This window comes from Cibotium barometz, chromosome 26 (assembly GCF_041138505.1).
Source record: "Cibotium barometz isolate CiBa-2024 chromosome 26, ASM4113850v1, whole genome shotgun sequence".
In the NCBI taxonomy this organism is placed as follows: domain Eukaryota; kingdom Viridiplantae; phylum Streptophyta; class Polypodiopsida; order Cyatheales; family Cibotiaceae; genus Cibotium; species Cibotium barometz.
The window spans coordinates 25,869,109-25,886,822 of NC_141071.1; the positions used below are offsets into that span (position 1 = coordinate 25,869,109).

At 43.1% G+C, this 17,714-nt stretch overlaps 1 protein-coding gene across 1 annotated transcript; it reads right to left on the reverse strand.

The window, feature by feature from the left end:
- Positions 1–10,718: 10,718 nt before the first annotated feature.
- Positions 10,719–14,175, reverse strand: LOC147623816 (uncharacterized). The gene has a single exon (XM_086820444.1). The coding sequence runs from the start codon at positions 13,993–13,995 to the stop codon at positions 11,038–11,040; it is 2,958 nt and encodes a 985-aa protein (XP_086676570.1). The 5' UTR covers positions 13,996–14,175; the 3' UTR covers positions 10,719–11,037.
- Positions 14,176–17,714: the final 3,539 nt, after the last annotated feature.

Genomic DNA, 17,714 nt, shown 5'->3' on the forward strand with positions numbered 1-17,714 from the left:
CTGTTGTGGGTGTGCCTGCCCTCTATAGGTGTTTTATCATTTTTCCTCACTCCTCGTATTTTTTTCCCATTTTTCTCCATTTTTTCCATGGTGTGGATGGATGCCACATGTTGGCAGGAGCCCCTGGTGCTGGCCGACTGCACCTCATGTGCTCCTGGTGGCTGGCCGATTGCCTATGCTGCAGTCGTGGAGGTTTTTATACTGGCCGACCTATTTTGTACAGTCGTGGAGATATTTTCTGCTAGCCGACTTGCTTTATGCAGTCGTGGAGAGCCCTCAAGCGCTGGCCGCCGACTGCATCCATGGGGCATATAAATAGGCCCCATGTTCCTCACCATTTTCTCATTCAGTTTTGTACGGGATCTTATGTATAGAGGAGAGTTTACATGCCTATCTCTCAGTGTTTCTTGTGCTGTCTATTTTTTGCACTCTACTTGCTCTTGTGGACCCAAGTTTGGTTATCATTTTCGCTGCATATTTTGACATAGTATCAGAGCCCTAGGCTCTTGATAGATCTTGGAAGTTTTCTGAGCAAGAAGGGGATAGTTAAGTTGCTGATTGGTGGACTGTTTTGGACTGTTCGGGAAGAGAGATTGCACGAGTAAGGCGGGCTAAGGTGCTAGACAGCCACTTGTTGCAGGTTTAGAGTTTTTTTTCCACCTACCCACCCTTTTTTAGTTTAATCCCCGTGATGGCAGATTTGTTAGAAATGGCGGAGAAGCACGTGAAGATCCCGACTCTCCCCACGTTCCTTGTGGACCGTCAGTTGGACGAGAACAATTACGACATCTGGAAGGTTATGATGGAGTCTGTGCTGGGGTCATATGACCATGCTGATTTCATCGTCATCGGGGTTCCACGGTCGAAAGCAGAGGAAGGGGAGGTACTGTCGATGAAGAAGGACCGGGAGGCACAGGCACAGATGTGGGATCGTGTCAACGCCAGGGTCCGATCATTTATTTTCCTCAACTGCACACCACAAGTGATCAATCATGTAAAGCACATGACGCTGGCCAGAGGCATATGGCAGCACTTGGCTTCTCTTTGACCAAACTGATATGGAAAATTCTAGAATCAGTTTGCTTGGTTAGAAGCTCACTTTTTTCTTTAAATAGAAGCTTGCACAGTATTTTGCTTTCTACTTCTCGTTGATTATGAGTGGCAGGCTCACCACCATTACCTGGGAGGAGCTTGTGCCAATGGTCTTGGACCAGGAGGAACGATTCACGAACCCTCCTCAGGGTGGAGGTTCGGAGGCCTTAATTGTGGCCAACGGTTGAAAGACCATAACACGGGCAAAGGGAAGGCTTCGTCGGAGAAGTCTTCTAAGAAGAAGTCCGTTTACTGACCGCGAGAAACTAAAGGCAGAGAGGACCTGTAATGATTGTGGCTAGAAAGGCCACTATTGGAGGCAGTGTCCCAAGCGGAAGACCGAGAAGGGTGAAGATTCCTCAGCAACAATCATGAAGACTCCGACTTTTGTGCACCTGGAGGTGGTGGACACCGATGTTTCATTTTCTTCGGGCGGGCAGGGAGGAGATTGGAGGATTCTCGCAACGGCGAATACTCGGGAGTGGATTCTAGACAGTGGTGCTTCCAGGCACATGACTCCTTCCCGTTCTGGTTTACAGGATCTCTGCAAGTATTCTGGTCACATTCTTATTGGGGATACATCCACTATCCCAACAGTTCACAGTGAGGGCAAGATGGAGATAGTTCCCGATGGCAGAGGGGAAAAACATTCCTCCCAGGTGTTGTATGTTCTGTCACTTGGTTTTCATCTGTTGTCAGTGCATCAGGTTTGCAAGACTCGCGTACGGGTGGAGTTTGATGAGCATTTTGTTGCTCTCTGGGACAAAGCAACAGGCCAGGTAGTTTGGGAAGGCGGAGTGGAGAATGGAGTTTACAAGCTTTCAGCACTCTCTCTCCCAGGTCCTCAGGTTTGTGATGAGTGGCAGTCTGGTAATGGCCACTTAAGTGTGGATACGCTGCAGGTGCAGGCTTTCCGGGACCAGATGGTGGATAGCTTGCCAGTAGATGGCAGTAGTTGGTAGGAACTCTCCAGTACTGATGTTGGTAGTTCTTGTGTTTGTCAGTCAGAGGAAATTAAACAGGTAACTTATGCTCTGATGTCTCGTAGTATTCAGGACAAAGAACCTCCTGTAGATGAGGATGTTCTTTCCACGGGGACCTTTCGAAAAGCCAGGCAGGTGGCAGTTGATTACTTGCAGAAGGAGGTGCATACTCTAGGCTTTGTGGTTTCGGATTCAGAGGGGGTGGTTGACAGGTTTCAGAAGGCCTTGATGGTCTTTAGCAGGTTTCCAGGACTTGGTTTTTCACCGTAAAAACAGGTGTTGATCCTTGTGAGCAGTGTGATGCCTCTTTGACTCAGAAGCAGAATGGTTCATTGATCTGGTTGATGGACTCCAGATTGGATGGGAGCTTCCTGATATGAGGCAGTTGAGCTCATGGTTGTGCGGATGACTCTTTGGGAGGCAGGATTGCGTTTCCTGTGGTTTCTGCGACATGCAAAGGATCATGGACTCTTTTACACAGGAGGGGATGGAGTCCGACTCCACGGTTGGAGTGACTCAGTTTGGGGAGGAGATGCGGACACGAGGAGATCTACTTCAGGCGCCCAGGAGCAGTTTTTTTTTTGGAGCAGTAAGAGACAATCATCTTTTGCCTTGTCGAGGACAGAGGCAGAGTACTGGGCTGCTTGTGATGCTGCTCGTGAGGTGGTGAGGTTACAGAGGTTGCATTGCAGGTTTGGGCTTCCACTAGAGAGACCCATGGTCATCCAGAGGCACTTTGTTCATGAACAGATCGTTTGCTGATGACATCTTGCTAGAGTTTTATTCAAGGGAGGACAGTACGATGGACCTCTTCACAAAGTCGCTATCTTAGGATTTGCTCAGGCGGCACCCTAGCTCCCTCTGGTTGGTTTCACAGCCAGGAAATGAGAGGAGGTGTTAGAAGTCATCTCCTGTCTAATTTTTATACACCAGGGCTTCTGTTGTGGGTGTGCCCGCCCTGTATAGGTGTTTTATCATTTTTCCTCACTCCCCGTATTTTTTCCCATTTTTTCCATGGTGTGGATGGATGCCACATGTTGGCAGGAGCCCCTGGTGCTGGCCGACTGCACCTCATGTGCTCCTGGTGGCTGGCCGCCGACTGCCTATGCTGCAGTCGTGGAGGTTTTTATGCTGGCCGACATGTTTTGTACAGTCGTGGAGATATTTTCTGCTATAGCCGACTTGCTTTATGCAGTCGTGGAGAGCCCTCAAGCGCTGGCCGACTGCATCCATGGGGCATATAAATAGGCCCCATGTTCCTCACCATTTTCTCATTCAGTTTTGTATGGGATCTTGTGTATAGAGGAGAGTTTACACGCCTATCTCTCAGTGTTTCTTGTGCTGTCTATTTTCCGCACTCTACTTGCTCTTGTGGACCCAAGTTTGGTTATCATTTCCGCTGCGTATTTTGACAGGTGTGGGTAAGGGTACTGAGCAAAGTATGGTTGAAAAGGATGGTGTACCGTCAAAGTGTACTGGCCAGTGGTCTACATGGGGTCTGGGGAAAGGTACGGTGGTGGTGCTGCACAGTCAAAGGTGTGGTACGCATGTACGCTTTTGGTCAGAGGCAGGAATGGGTGGTCGGCCTTTGGTCCTTACACGGCCATTGTACGGGTGCCCTGGTGAGTATGTATGGTCCTTTTTGGGACGGGGTCCCCAAATTTGGGACGCCAGCCTCAATTGGCGTGCCGGAGCGCCCCGGGGGGAGGATTTTTTTTCCAGCAAAAATGTCCAAGATGTTCCTCTGGTCGTTGTGGTGCAGACCGTCCGTCAATCGGAAGCCCGGTCGTGCATTTATTAAGGTTTAAAGGTCATTAGTTTGTTGACTAAAAATAACTAAAATTCGCGTATAAGCTTGATCCGGTGTCCATTTTGGATGTTGTAAAATCTTATATTAGGGTAAAATCGCATGCAAATTTCAAATATAGACTCGAAATTTGAAGATTCTAAGTAAAAATGGCTCGTTTAATAAAATCACTGATTTTTACACCATAAAAACTCATAAATTCATCTATTACAGGAACATTTTTTTTATCAATCATTCTCATTGGCAAGGGTTTTGTTTATATATCATAACTCTCACTCATTGACATGTGAAGGTTTATGTGAGGAGCATATATGTCAATCATGGTATTGAGAAGGGTCTTTTACATGCCATAACTCTCACTCATTGACATGATAATGGGGTCTTTTACATGTCATAACTCTCACTCATTTACATGGAAAGCTTGATGGGAAGGGTCTCTTACATGTCATAACTCTCACTCATTTACATGGGAAGCTTGATGTGAGGAGCATATATGTCAATCATTCTCATGGGAAGGGTTTTTCACGTGCCATAACTCTCACTCATTGACATGGGAAGCTTGATGTGAGGGAGAATATATGTCAATCATGCTCATGGCAAGGGTATTTTACATGTCATAACTCTCACTCATTAACATGACATAATACTAATTTATAAAAGATTTACATACTTTAGCTATACTTTGTTCCTTTTAATGACAAGAGGTTAAAGTGATAAAATTGGTTCCATCGTTGACTATTGCTTAATTGCAAAATAGAACAACTCTCATTCCTTTTAAGACACCTTAAAAATAATAAGAGTGCATGCGTCAACTTGCTACAATTGCATTGTATCATGAGTTTTACTAAACTACAATGGTGCTTTGTATTTGAAGATATGATCTCTAAAGAAATGGACCTGTATTTAAGTAAGAAAATATGATTCAAATTTTCTTTGAAACGCTCAACACTAGTCTTGTAACTGAGCCACAAAAGTGGCTATAGCCACAAAAGTGGCTCAGGGTCTCATTTAGGTTATCAAAAATAGGAATAGGTAACCATATTGAAACTTAGCAAGTAGCACATAGATGAGCTCCCCTAACAAAGTGCATCATATGGGAATTTTGTTTTACCCGAAAAAGTGAAGTTTTATAACTAGGACTTTACTAAAAATAGTAAAAAGCCACAAAATTGGCTGAAATATTTAGCAGCAAGCTCTAATTAGAGGGCCAAAAAATGTTGTCAGTTTTGATTCTATCATCATTTTAAGTGAATACATACATTGTGTACATGTTGATACATTTTTCATGGGATTTTTGGCATGTGTAAAAATTATTTGATTGGGTTTTAATAAGATAGACAAACATTTAGCACTACTTATTAGCAGGTTCCACCTAGTTTATGACTATTGAAAAATAGTTTTTTTTTAAATTCATTCTTTGCGGCTCTATTTTTTTTCAACTTCGTATATGTGTTAAGAAGAGTTTCCTAAGAGGATTTTGTTTGAGACTCGATAACTTAAGAGATTTATATAAAAAAAAAACCTTCAAAAAGCCACAATGTGGATTTTGTTTTTTTACAAGACTAGTGTTAATGTTCCAAAAACTATTTTTCTTAAACCTTACATCAATCCTTCTCACCATAGGTTGAAGAGGAGATGGTAATTTTTGAGTGAGCATTTTTTTGGCACAATTTTTATCCATATCTCTTTTTTGAATAGTCCCTCCATGTCTAGTTGGTCTCGTGGGAGAATTCCTACCTCATCTATCACACAGGCTAGTGTCCCTCAAGTACCCAAGTTTCATGGAAAGAAGAAGGAAGATCCAGACACACATGTAGAAAATTTAAAAAAATATCTAGCTAGCCAATGGCATGTGTCCTACTGTTTTGACGGTCTAGAAGTGTAATGCATTCTCAAGGGTACCTTTGGTGGGGCCAAGCCACCAATTGGCATGGCAGTATGGCCTGCATTACTTCCCCAACTTATGTGGCCTTGCACGATGCAATGTTTCATTGATTTTGGAAGCGTAAACATCCCCACAAGTGTTGGAAAAGTTATGCCATCTAGAGAAAAAAAAGCTTATCAAGATTGGCAATTGATTTCTACACCGTATAGAGTCATGTGCAGATCATCCAACCAAGGCATTCATGGGCGAATAGCTCCAGGCTCTTCTTGTAGAAAAAATTGAAGCCTACAATAGCACTTGTCAATCTCAGTCATTTTGATGGTTTGGTGAAAGCTTCTCGAAGGTCGGACTATAGTTTAGAGGAAAGCTTAACCTCCAAAAAAGGAAAGAAAAAGAGGGCTGTAGATTCCTTAGAAGATGAGCATAATAATGATGACTTGGATGCAAAGTTGGATTCAAAATCCAACCACAAGAACCAATAGAAGAAAAGCCAAAAGCTAGAGATAGGAATATTCGACTAGTGACAACATTGGCTAAGCTTACTAGAGGAGGGCCTAATAAGAAGGCCAATCTCAAGAGCTGGAAAAACATAATACATAAATACAAGATGAGCAGCAGATAAAAGCCATGGAGAAAATCAAGCTCCTACACAAGAAAAGATGTATCATGAAAAGAACTCCAAGTAGTTAACTATAGTAAAGCTAAAGAAGTATGAGAGATAGATTCAATAGCATGGAATGGATAAATGCAAAATTTTTTGTCGGAGTGCTAGAGATATGCTATGATTTATTCAATATGGAGCAAAAAGTTTAATAGTAGCATTAGCCAACAAAGCTAACACATTTTGGTAGAAATGCAACTCCCCTCGGCTACTAGCAGCCTCCTTTGCAAGCTTTCGGCGCTGCCCAACTATGGAGCTTCTTCCCGCAACCGTGGTGCCAAATAGAAAAATATAGCATAGCCTAGAATTCCAACACAACAAAGAAATTTCCCCATTATTATTTTCTCAAATAGTTTCCTACCCAAATGCACATTCTTACAAAATAGATTATTTATTTTCTCAAATAAATAGATTCCTACCCAATATGTAGGCTCTTCAATTCCTTCTTCATCATCACTACTCACATCTCCCAAAATATCCCACATACATCCCAATGCTTGGATGGCTAGCTAGCTTGAGCTCCTCGAGAAGTCATGGAGCCAAAGAAGTTCCGAGCCTATGAGGCCAATTTTTTGCAACAAAATAGAAGGGCCTTGAATAGAGAGGAAGCCCCACACCTGAGCATATCTAATATTACTTTAGAATGAACCCTTCTTCTTTCATGCAGTATGAAACAATGCTGCACAAAGAGTCTATCACGCCCTTCATCATTTTGAAATGAAGAAGTGAATTGTCTTAAGGATCCCACTTCCTCTATGACAGTATGTAATATGCACAAATATGGTCACTTGGCTAGAACACCAGTGCATGGATTGAATCTTGTTCTACACTTTGAATAAATAATTCTCAACATTGACACCACCACATCATCGAGAAATCTCAAATGCGTTCTTTAAACTATTCAACTTGATGTAGTTTTTCTTGATGAATTTCTTTAGGTAAGTCTTGAATAGTTGAAGTAGTTCATCGATCTCTTTGTATATAAGATCCTCTTCTTGCCATTGTTGCATGTTTCCACATCTTCACAGACCTTCATAGTAATAAGTTTCATTTCTTCATTCAGCTCATATGCAGACAACATGCCATCTTATCTAAATCACATACACTATAGTCACCCATAAGGCATTTGTTGTTGGGGTAGGTTGCTACTACCATAATAGGTTTTGGACTCAATACCAATTCCCAAAGACTTGTGAAACTCTTATATATGTGCATGATGAAAACATTTGCACCCAAATATTGTATCCTCACTTCCACAAATCTGACAAATGCATTTACATATTACTCCATGGAGACCAAAACTATTAAGGCACATTTGATTAAATGCATCATTTAGGAAGAACATCTGCACATATGTATCCATTTAGTGTTATATTAGCATGAAGATTATGCTTGTAGTTCTACTAGAAGCATTTTGTGCTAGCAACAATGCTCCTTATGCTATTAGCACACTTTTAGTGCTACTAGAAATGCTCTTAGTTCTAGTAGTACACTTTTAGTGTTACTATCAATTCTTCAAGTGCTAGTTGCATGCTTCTAGTGCAATGGCAGTAGCCAAGTGCTAGTGCACTTGGATTAGTAAATATAGATTGAAGATATAAATTCCATAACTCTAGCACCATAAAGAAAATCTTTGAATAATTTATTTTCTCAAATATATTCTTACAAATTATCCATGCATCTGCCTATATGATAGTCCTAGCTCCACACATGGATTTTATTAACGTATTTTTCCATGCTACATGCATGCATGCATTATAGTAGCATGATAATTGTCTAGTTCCAAGTGTAGGGAGCGTAATATCCACTAAAGCAACCTAGGCAATGTGACTTCAGGATAGCTTCACAATCCCACCCTTGAAGTCCTGTTCACATCACCTTCCTATCTCCCAAAAGACTCTACATACATCCCTATGCTTCGATGGGTAGCTAGCTTGAAATCCTTGAGATAAGTTAGCTTTTAGAAAAGCCACTACATTTGCAACACATTTTAGTGTTGGTGTAGCTTCATCAACCTTTAGTTTCTCACATGTGAGTGCTCTCCCCAGCCCCCTTGCCCCATCATGCTCCCATTTTCCATGACCAGAGCCAAAGGAGTTCCGTGTCATGGTCAAGACTATGAGGCCGGAAGATCTTGCAACAAAAATATACAAGGGTTGCTTGGCCTTGAATTGAAAGGCAACCCCATCTAACCAGATTTAATACCGCTAAAGTATGAACCCTTACTCTTTTAACCACTTATGATGCATCGTGAAACAGTGCTATACAAGAGTGTATCATGCAATATTTCATCTAAAATGAAGAAGTAAATTGTAATAATATGCACAAATATGGTCACTTGGCTAGAATACCAGTGCATGGATTGAATCTCATTTTACTCTTTGAACAAATAATTCTCAGCAAAGTCTACCATCGACACCACCACATCATTGAGAAACCTCAAAATACATTCTTTAAACTATTGAACCTGCCATCTATAGATGTAGTTGTGCTTGATGAATTTCTTTATGTAAGTCTTGAATAGTTGAAGTAGTTCATTGCATCGCATCTCTTTGCATCCTCTTCTTTTCATCCTTGTTGCTACGTGTTTACACACCTTCAAAGACCTTCATAGTAATAAGTTTTGTTCTTCATTCAGCTCATGTGGGCAACATGCCATCTTATCTATAAACCACATGCACTACAATCACCCATAAGGCATTTATTACCTAGGGTAGGTTGCTCCCAATAGGTTTTGGAAACAAGACCAATTCCCGAAGACTTGTGACACTCTTCCCCAAATCTAACAATTGCATTTGCATATTGCTCCATGGAGACCAAAACTATTAAGACACATTTGATTAAATACATCCGTCAAGAAGAACATTAGCACACACGTACAATATAACAAGTGTAGTTCAAACTCTCAAACAAAGTAGGAATTCAAACTCTCAAAAGATCATTTCTAAATTTTGATAAAGAGCTTTAAAAAATTGGAATACAAAGTACATGAAAGTATATTTGAAATCAGACTGTAAACTCATTGGTTGATTTCATTCTTCATCAACCAAGATTAAAAAGCGACCACTAAAATCTAAAATGCTTCACACAACAATGCTTCTAGTTAGTGTTAATAGCACTAGGAGGGTTACTAGAAATGCTAGGTTTACTAGTAGCAATGCTTCCTATGCTAGTAACCCTCCTAGTGCTAATAGTACTAGGAGGGTTACTAGCAATGCTAATAACACTAGGGGGTTACCAGCACTGCTTCCTATGCTAGTAGCATGCTTGTAGTATCACTAGAAATGATTCTCATGCTAGCAGTGTTACTAACAATGCTTCTTGTGCTAGTATCATGCTAGTAGTTAGTAGTGCTTCTTGTGCTAGTATCATGATAGTAGTATTACTAGTGCTTCTTGTGCTAGTAGTGTTACTAACAGAGTGCACTTCTTGTGCTAGCATCCACCCCCCCTTTTGCTCCCACTAGTACAACAGCTACTCTTCACTTGACCTCTAACTCTAGTAAACCAAAGTGGCTCTTTGTTCATGTCAATGAACCTTCTTGCCCTCATGAAAGGAATCATAAGATAGTGGAAAACCACTTATCTTAGATCGTAGAAGTCTTAATAGGAGAGGCAAAAGTGGCCAATAAGAGTGTCAATTCCTCTTGTTTAAACCCTTCCTCTACTCTCAATCCTCTATGTTAACCTTTCCAATGCCAGTAGGCTACATTGACCATCTTTTCTCTGACAACATGCACATGGTCCAACGATGGGCAGGGGTTGGCAGGTCAGGGGGTCTCCCACAAGGGGAGGGGGGGTAGGGGTGGGGGTGGTGTGTGTGTTAATTTCGTGACATTCAACTTTTTATTTAGTGCATGCAGGCTACATTGACCATCCTTCCTCCAACAACAAGCACATGCTCCAAAGATGGGCAGGGGTTGGCAGGTCATAGACAGGGAGTCTCTCATCATGGGAAGTCCAATCCCTACCTCACATGCAATCTCTGTAGGTGGTGGAACACAACATTACACATATGCAAGTCTAACCTGTTACATAGGGCCATGCAAATTAGAGATACTGATGGAAAGCTCTGGGAGAAATGTGCAGAAACATGGCCTTCACTGCATGAAGCAAGATATTTCCCAAAATGAACAAAAATCAAAGTATCACCTTGAATGTCTATTCACAAATCTTCAAATCATCGACTCCATCCAAAGCATAGAGAATATGCCATACCATCCCCACTCGAGTTATCAGCACCCAAGTGTAGGAGCAGGTTGATGCATTAACACATGTCACCGAGCCAATGTAAATAGCAATAAGCATGTAATATATATTTACCACCAAACTGAATATCTCAGTCTAAACTTACAAGCCAGGCTTTCTACATTGAAAAAACAGGAGAGTGGGTGCTGTAAAGGATGCATATACTCACACGAGATATGTGGGTTTGTACAGTGGTGCTTGTGTAAGTTCCCAAGTAGTTGAGGCTTCCATCAATCTCTAAGGCTTTATTGCTGCTGAAAACTCTCCCAAGTAGCAAACCATTTGATGGGGACAACAAGAGGCAACTTCTCTTATTTTGTATGTCAAAGATGTGGGTAGATAATATTTTCTCTTGGTCTTTGCTACGGCCGCATTTGGCGTCTCGGTTGTTGATCTGCAGGAGGCACTTCAAGCACATCTTCGTAAGGAGATACTGGACGCTTATCATCCGCAAAAGGATTGGCACCAACAAATGGAACAATCTCAGGAGAATTGGCAACCCCTCCAATCATGACGTTGGATGGTGCATTGTACCTGGGTACCCCTCCAATGGCTGTAGGGTGTGGTAGTGCATTGGGTTGCTCCACCATGTAGTAGCCGTACTGGACAGCTGGCGCTAATGGAGGACGTGCAGAGGGCGGGGCTGCCACTCTCTGCACAGGTCCAGGCAGCTTCTTGTCAGAGATCACTCCAATCATGGGCGGCTGTTGATTTGGGATACCTTCCATCATCTGCTGCACGGGACGGCCCACAGCTCTGAAACGGGATGGCAAACCAGGAGCAATGGGAGAATTAGGATTTGCTGCTGTAAATTGGCTGCTGTGTTGGGGGCTTATGGCTGCCACCCTTTGACTGTAAAGGGGGTCACCCACTTGTCTCTGGTGATGGGCTACCTCAACTTGCTGATGAACGATGGGAGGAATGCCCCTTACACCTTCCCCCATAGATGAGAAGACCGTGGAAGGGCTTACATTCGTAACCATGGGAGGAATTCCCTTTACACCTTCTCCCATGGAGGAGAAGACTGTGGAAGGGCTTACATTGGTAACCATGATGGTGGGTACTGAAGGGGGAGAGTTTGCGGTTTTAACTTGCGGTAATGGTTGTTGAAAAACCGCTGCTCCTGGGCCTATTATAGGGGGTGATGGTGGACGAGAGATAGCAGCAGCCAGGCGAGTTGCAGCAGCCGCTATGGCAGGCTTGAAAGGGGCTACGGGTGATGGTGCTGTGGCCACACCTATAACAGGAGATGGGGTTTGTGACATGATTGGGAGCTGAATACCTGGTCCCTGAGTTGCATAGGTGGTGGCAGACATTGTTTCTTCCGAGGACTGTTGCTGCTGTTGAGGCTGGTACAAATTAGTTGGTACAGGCACTACAGTTGACTTCTGCATCACAGGTTGATAAAAAGCAGGTGGCACCAAAGGCGGAGAAGATAATGCAACAGGGGACCCAGTTGTAGAAGACGAAGGTTGTTGCAGTTGAAGAGCTGTTTCAGGGCCTACTACTACATCCTTGGTGGTATTGACACGTGGAATATGTTGCATCAATGTGTCCTCCCCACCTAGCTTTGATGCTGCCGCTATGGGAACCTGCTGAGAAATTCCAAGAGGGGGTAAAAATTGAGCTTGTTGCATCAATCTGTCCTCTCCACCTGATTTTAGTGCCGCAACATGAGTGGAGGTGGCCAAAACTTGCTGCACCAATCTGTCCTCTCCACCCAATTTTGATGCAACAGCATGAGCTGATGTAGGAGAAATCTGTTGCTTCAATCTGTCATCTGCACCCCATTTTGATGCCAAGACAACAGGAACTGGCTGCTGAGAAACAACGACAGGAGGTGATACTTGAGCTGATGCAGAAGACACAACAGAGGGAGAAGTAATTGGAGATGTAACTTTCTCTTCCGTTTGTAACACTTTAAGATTTTGGGCTAACATTTGCACAGGGTGCACCTCCTCATCAAAAATTGGCTTTCCCATCAGAGCAGGGATTTCTAGCTCTGAAACAGCTTTCAGTGCACCTGCTACTTTGAAGGCCTCTGTTACCCCTGCATCAAAGCTTACCTTTTGTCGAGTTTCTCCCATCTGATCATTGCTCCCCTTGACCGGAAGTTTCTGCATCACATCGACATCATCCATCAGCCCTGCTGGCAACAACAATTGCTCTGCAGTTCCCACACTGCTGTTGGAGATGCCCTTGTCTGATGTCAGTGAGATCTCACTGTCCACATGCATCTTCTGCTCTGGAACACCACCGCCACCTCGTTGCTCCATCAAATCACCAGATCCAAGCCGGTTGTTGAGAGGCACTGCTCCCGGATTTCCATCCGTATCCGGCCCAGCCTGCTGGGTAGAGGTGGGCTGCCCTTTGGATGCAGCTTCGGCCATGGCAGACAACAGTGAGATGACTGCCGGAGGGGCAGATGAAGAGGACCCCATAATGAAGGACTTTGCTTTGAATGGCGAGGGCGAGGGCGAGCCAGGGGCAGAGGAGACCTCCCCCGATCCAGAATGTTGGAGCAGAGAGCCGAAGACGGCAGCGGCAGAGACGGAAGTCGACTGGTTATTGTCAAGAGATTGTTCCGTGGGAGGGGGCGGCACACTGTTGCCGTAGCTAGTGGCAGCCGCCCATTCTTCCAGAGCATCCACGTTGCCCTGGAGTTGGTAATCTGGCGTTTCGGAGATGATAGAGGACGTCTCCGATCGTACGCGCGGCAGAACCGGCATGCCGTTGAGGGCATCGACAAACCAGCGATCGCGGTTGTGGTTGCTCTCCAGAATGTCCGACAGACTGGACGTCTGGCTCCTCTCGATCTTCAACGGAAACAGGAACAGTCGGAGCCGTGACGACGATGACGATCGATTTCCGGCAGTCTGCAGCCGGTCGTACTCCTCCATCATGTTCTCCAGATCTTCGTCCGAAGTGACGGAGATGAGGGCATCCAAATCCTCGCACGGCAACTGGTACTTCACCACCACTGATGCCCCAAACATCCTGGAGAGCTTTGCCGTGAGCTCGGCGAAAGTAACGTTCCGGCTGACGACAACGATGCGGCTGTCGCCGCCGACGTAGCGGAGCTGGTTGTCGTGGGGGCGGGGGAGGATACGACCGCCGTAACTGCACATGAGCTTGACTCTGGTGAAGGTGGTGTCGTCCCATTTGACGGGGGGAGGAGGATCCTCCGTCAAGGATCCAGTTCTGCCGCCACCAGCGCCGACGGAGCGAGGGGAGGAGCCGACGTCGGAGTCAGCGTAGACGGGGAGCACGCCGCCATCGCCGTCGCCGTGGGCGGCGAGTGGGGGGTCGAACCGGCGCATGGGGAGAAGGGGTGAGGCGTTTCAAAAATCTAGGCCATGCGGATTGATGGAAGCCATAGCTTGATCAAAAAACAGAGAGCCACAGAGACTGTGGGGGGGGGAGGGGGGGGGGGGGCGGGGGGGGGAGGGAGACGAGAAAAAATGCACAGCTTTTTAGATTTTTTTCCCCATAATTAAGAAAAAGTAGAATGTGATTCCGCACTAAACTCCTTTAAAGGCGGACCCCGCTCTTTTCCAACAAGCCCCACATTCCTTCCTACGTGGCATGGTTCAATTGGCTGTTGCACATTGTCCCTCGTGACTGCAAAAGCCTGGGGCCCATCTAGATCACAAATTAATACTAGGTTAATATAATATAACCTTAATCTAAAGGAGATATACTGTTAGACCATTTACACGATTAAAATGCAAGGTATGACCTTAGTACAGCGGAGTAAATTTTCTTCTAATGACCTCCTCGAATTTTATGAGGACAGTTTTTTATTTTTAGGATTATTTTCTATCTAACGTACATACGGAGTTGTTGGAAGGAGCAAGTGGAAGCTGCCTCGCTGACGTTTTCTTCAGACACCAAGTGTACCCCCCTAGGAATCTAGAGATTCGCTAGCTAGAGCCTAGTTTTTTTTTTGTTTAGCAATCATTAATAGTGTGTGTGTGTGAGAGAGAGTGTGTGTGTGTGTGTGGGTGTGTGTGAGAGAGAGAGTGTGAACTTGAAAGAAATTTCCTAAGACCTTACCCTCCTCTTATCCACTAGAACTTAAAAGAAAATAACCAATTTCACTAAAAGCTTACCTCTTATCCACTTGCCTTATAGTGCAGCGGTGGATAGGGCTTTCGAATTTCCCACCCAGAGAGTTCTAATCCCTCTCACTACACTCATGAGACATAAAAACATGGGGGTGAGGGGCCCGAAACTTGAAGGGTGCATGGGCTTTAGTTGAAGGCTAAGGTACCTTGTAGAGCTTTAAATTTGAAGCCTATCATCTTGTAGGCCTTCAATTTTGAAGCATAAGTTGGGTTGCAAATTTTAGCCTATAGTGGTGGTTTCTTAGGGGGCCCACGATAGGCATTAGGGTGAGAGACTAGAGTGAGCTAACCACTTTTTAGGAGACAATAGTACATGACGACAAGTGGTCCTCAATACAAAACAAGTTTGGAGTTCAAATATCTAATTCTATGTGGTTGTGAAGGAAACAAAAGCAAACTAAGTTTAACAGCTCAAAGCCATGAGGATGAGACGTACAAGGTGACAAGGGTGCAATGGAGGGAAGAATATTATGTAAGGGGTGACCAATCGAGCCACAAAGTTGGCTTAACTTTAATAACTATTATTAGAAAAGGTTTTAAAACTTCACTAGAAGATTTAGGCTTTTAGTTTTCTTTTTTGCAAGATTGTTTTGCACACACTCAAGGGAGGTCTTGCCCTCGCCCCCAAGCCTAAAATTTGCAACCCTGCCCTAGACTTCAAAATTTTCAAAATTGAAGGCCTAGCTGCTATCTTGGCCTTCATTTGAAGCTCACTATTAAGGAAAAATTACTTTTATGGTCTTTATTTTGCAAGCTTCTTTTTAGTGGAGCCTTCACCTGAAGGCTAAATAAAATGGTTTTGATACCGACTATTCAACATAATTATTCGGAGTGACCCTCTTTCCAAACCCATTTTTCAAAGGTGGCATTCTTTTAAAGGTTGAAATGGGCTTTGCAGCCCATTTTAACCAAAAGGTGGCTTTCTTTTGAAGGTTAAAATGGGTTTTGAAGCCCATTTTACCCAAAAGGTGGCATTCTTTTGAAGGTTAAAATGGGCTTTGAAGCCCACCATAGCCTTCAAATTTCACCATTAGTACTATGATCAAGTGCCCGTTTTAACTTTTTGGTCATAATGTCTTGAAATCCAAAGTACCAACACCATTTTAGAGCAGGGTTTCTTATGCCCTTATTGTGGTTGGCGAATGTTTTTTTTCCATAATTATGACTGTATATGTAGTGAATATTTAAAAGACAAAAAATCAATGAAATGAGAGGCTCAACTCCACATGGCAAAGTTTGAGCTCAATGACTCCTCCCATGTTATGACATGGTTAAATCAAGTTATTACCTTCGAAAATCAAGCCCTCCCACTTGATATGGGTGATGATGTGACCCACAAGAGTAAGTAGTTTCATTAAACCTTTCATTTGCAATCAATGTGGCCAGTAGTGCTAGGACTTATTCGATCATCCTCTTTTTGTATATTTTTGTGCATGAATTTAAAAGGCGGCAAGGGTTAAGTGGCTTTACAAACTTTCATGCATGCTCTCAAATGGTGTATTCTTATTAGTTCATCATCAGCCTAACATGCACACCTACTCCTAAAGCCTAAAGCCTAAGCCCTCACTCATCCTAGCATGCTAACTCACACATGTTTCCTAAGAATCGTTTCCTTCACTCTAATGTCACATCTAACAGCCTTGTCGAACTCAAGTCTCACTCAATGATAGTGGGGGGCAACATGATTGAGTTAAACCCATTGTCAAGGGCTTCCACCTTAGGGCTATAGGTGGTAGTGGGGTTTTGAAGAATCCTTTGCCCCTCTTAAAAATGATAATGCAAGGTTAAGAGGAATAACCAATGAGGTGAGGGTGTTCATCATCACAACAATCTTGGTTCATCATAGTCCTGCTTGTTTTTTTAACTCCTCCTCAATTTGTTTTTCTTTCTCCTTCTTTTTTCTTCTCATTTTCCCCGTCTCCCATTTTTTCATTGTCCTCTTCCCCCTACTAGGACAGGATTGTTATCCTACCATGAGAAATGTACATGACCATTTCATGTAACTGCAAAGGGGTAAAGCTTGGGCCACCAAGGAGGAGTCATAATCAACCAAATGGCCAAGCATGCACAAGCCCTAAACATGTCCCTTAGTGTGTGCAGTTTCTACCAAACTATTGTGCAACCCTTAATATGCAAAACCTTTTGCAAGTCTCTACTACAAAATTAGTTAAAATTATGAAAATTTACTCTTCCATGGTTGCATTAGTGGAACCATTGCTAGAAAAGCCCAAGTTAATATATTTCTCCCACATAAAGTTGAATAAATTTGAGAATTTCATTACTTTAAAGGATAGGTCCTAGCCCCTTTGCTTAAGAGAGAGATAGAATCTTGGTGAATTTAATAATAGGTGATATATAATGTGAATAAACGTGGGAAGTTTATTTCTAAACTCACTTCTATGATGGCTTCCATATCAAAATGAATGGATGATGTTGTGGCCAACTTTTGTAATGATACTTTAAAGGATGAAGTAAGTATTGAAACCAAGTAAACATCTTAAAAAACATTCTTCTCAATATACATGGGGATAAAAATTATATCTTGTATCTCTAAACACTATGAAAGTAGGCATTGATTCATTTAGAATCATAGCTATGACAAAACTATACATCTTGAATATTTATGGACACTAGTCTCTATGGGCATTGTTGTTAACATCTTGAATATTTCCATATTGGCCTCTCTATGTGCATTGTTGTTAAAATCTTCAACATTCATATATAGCTTGTGACTACTTAGAAAGCCTCTATGCCCTTAGCACTCCCAATATATTTTGCTTCTTTTCAAACAAGATTAAAAAAGTGGGCCAACCAATGAAGAATATGTGGCTAGAAACTTGAATGTGCATACGTAGAAAATTTTGATATGTGCCCCTTATAATTGCTATGAAACACATCACACATAATTCATG

Coding starts and splice junctions, on each gene's coding strand:
- LOC147623816 (XM_086820444.1), bottom strand. CDS start 13,995: ATGCGCCGGTTCGACCCCCCACTCGCCGCCCACGGCGACGGCGATGGC.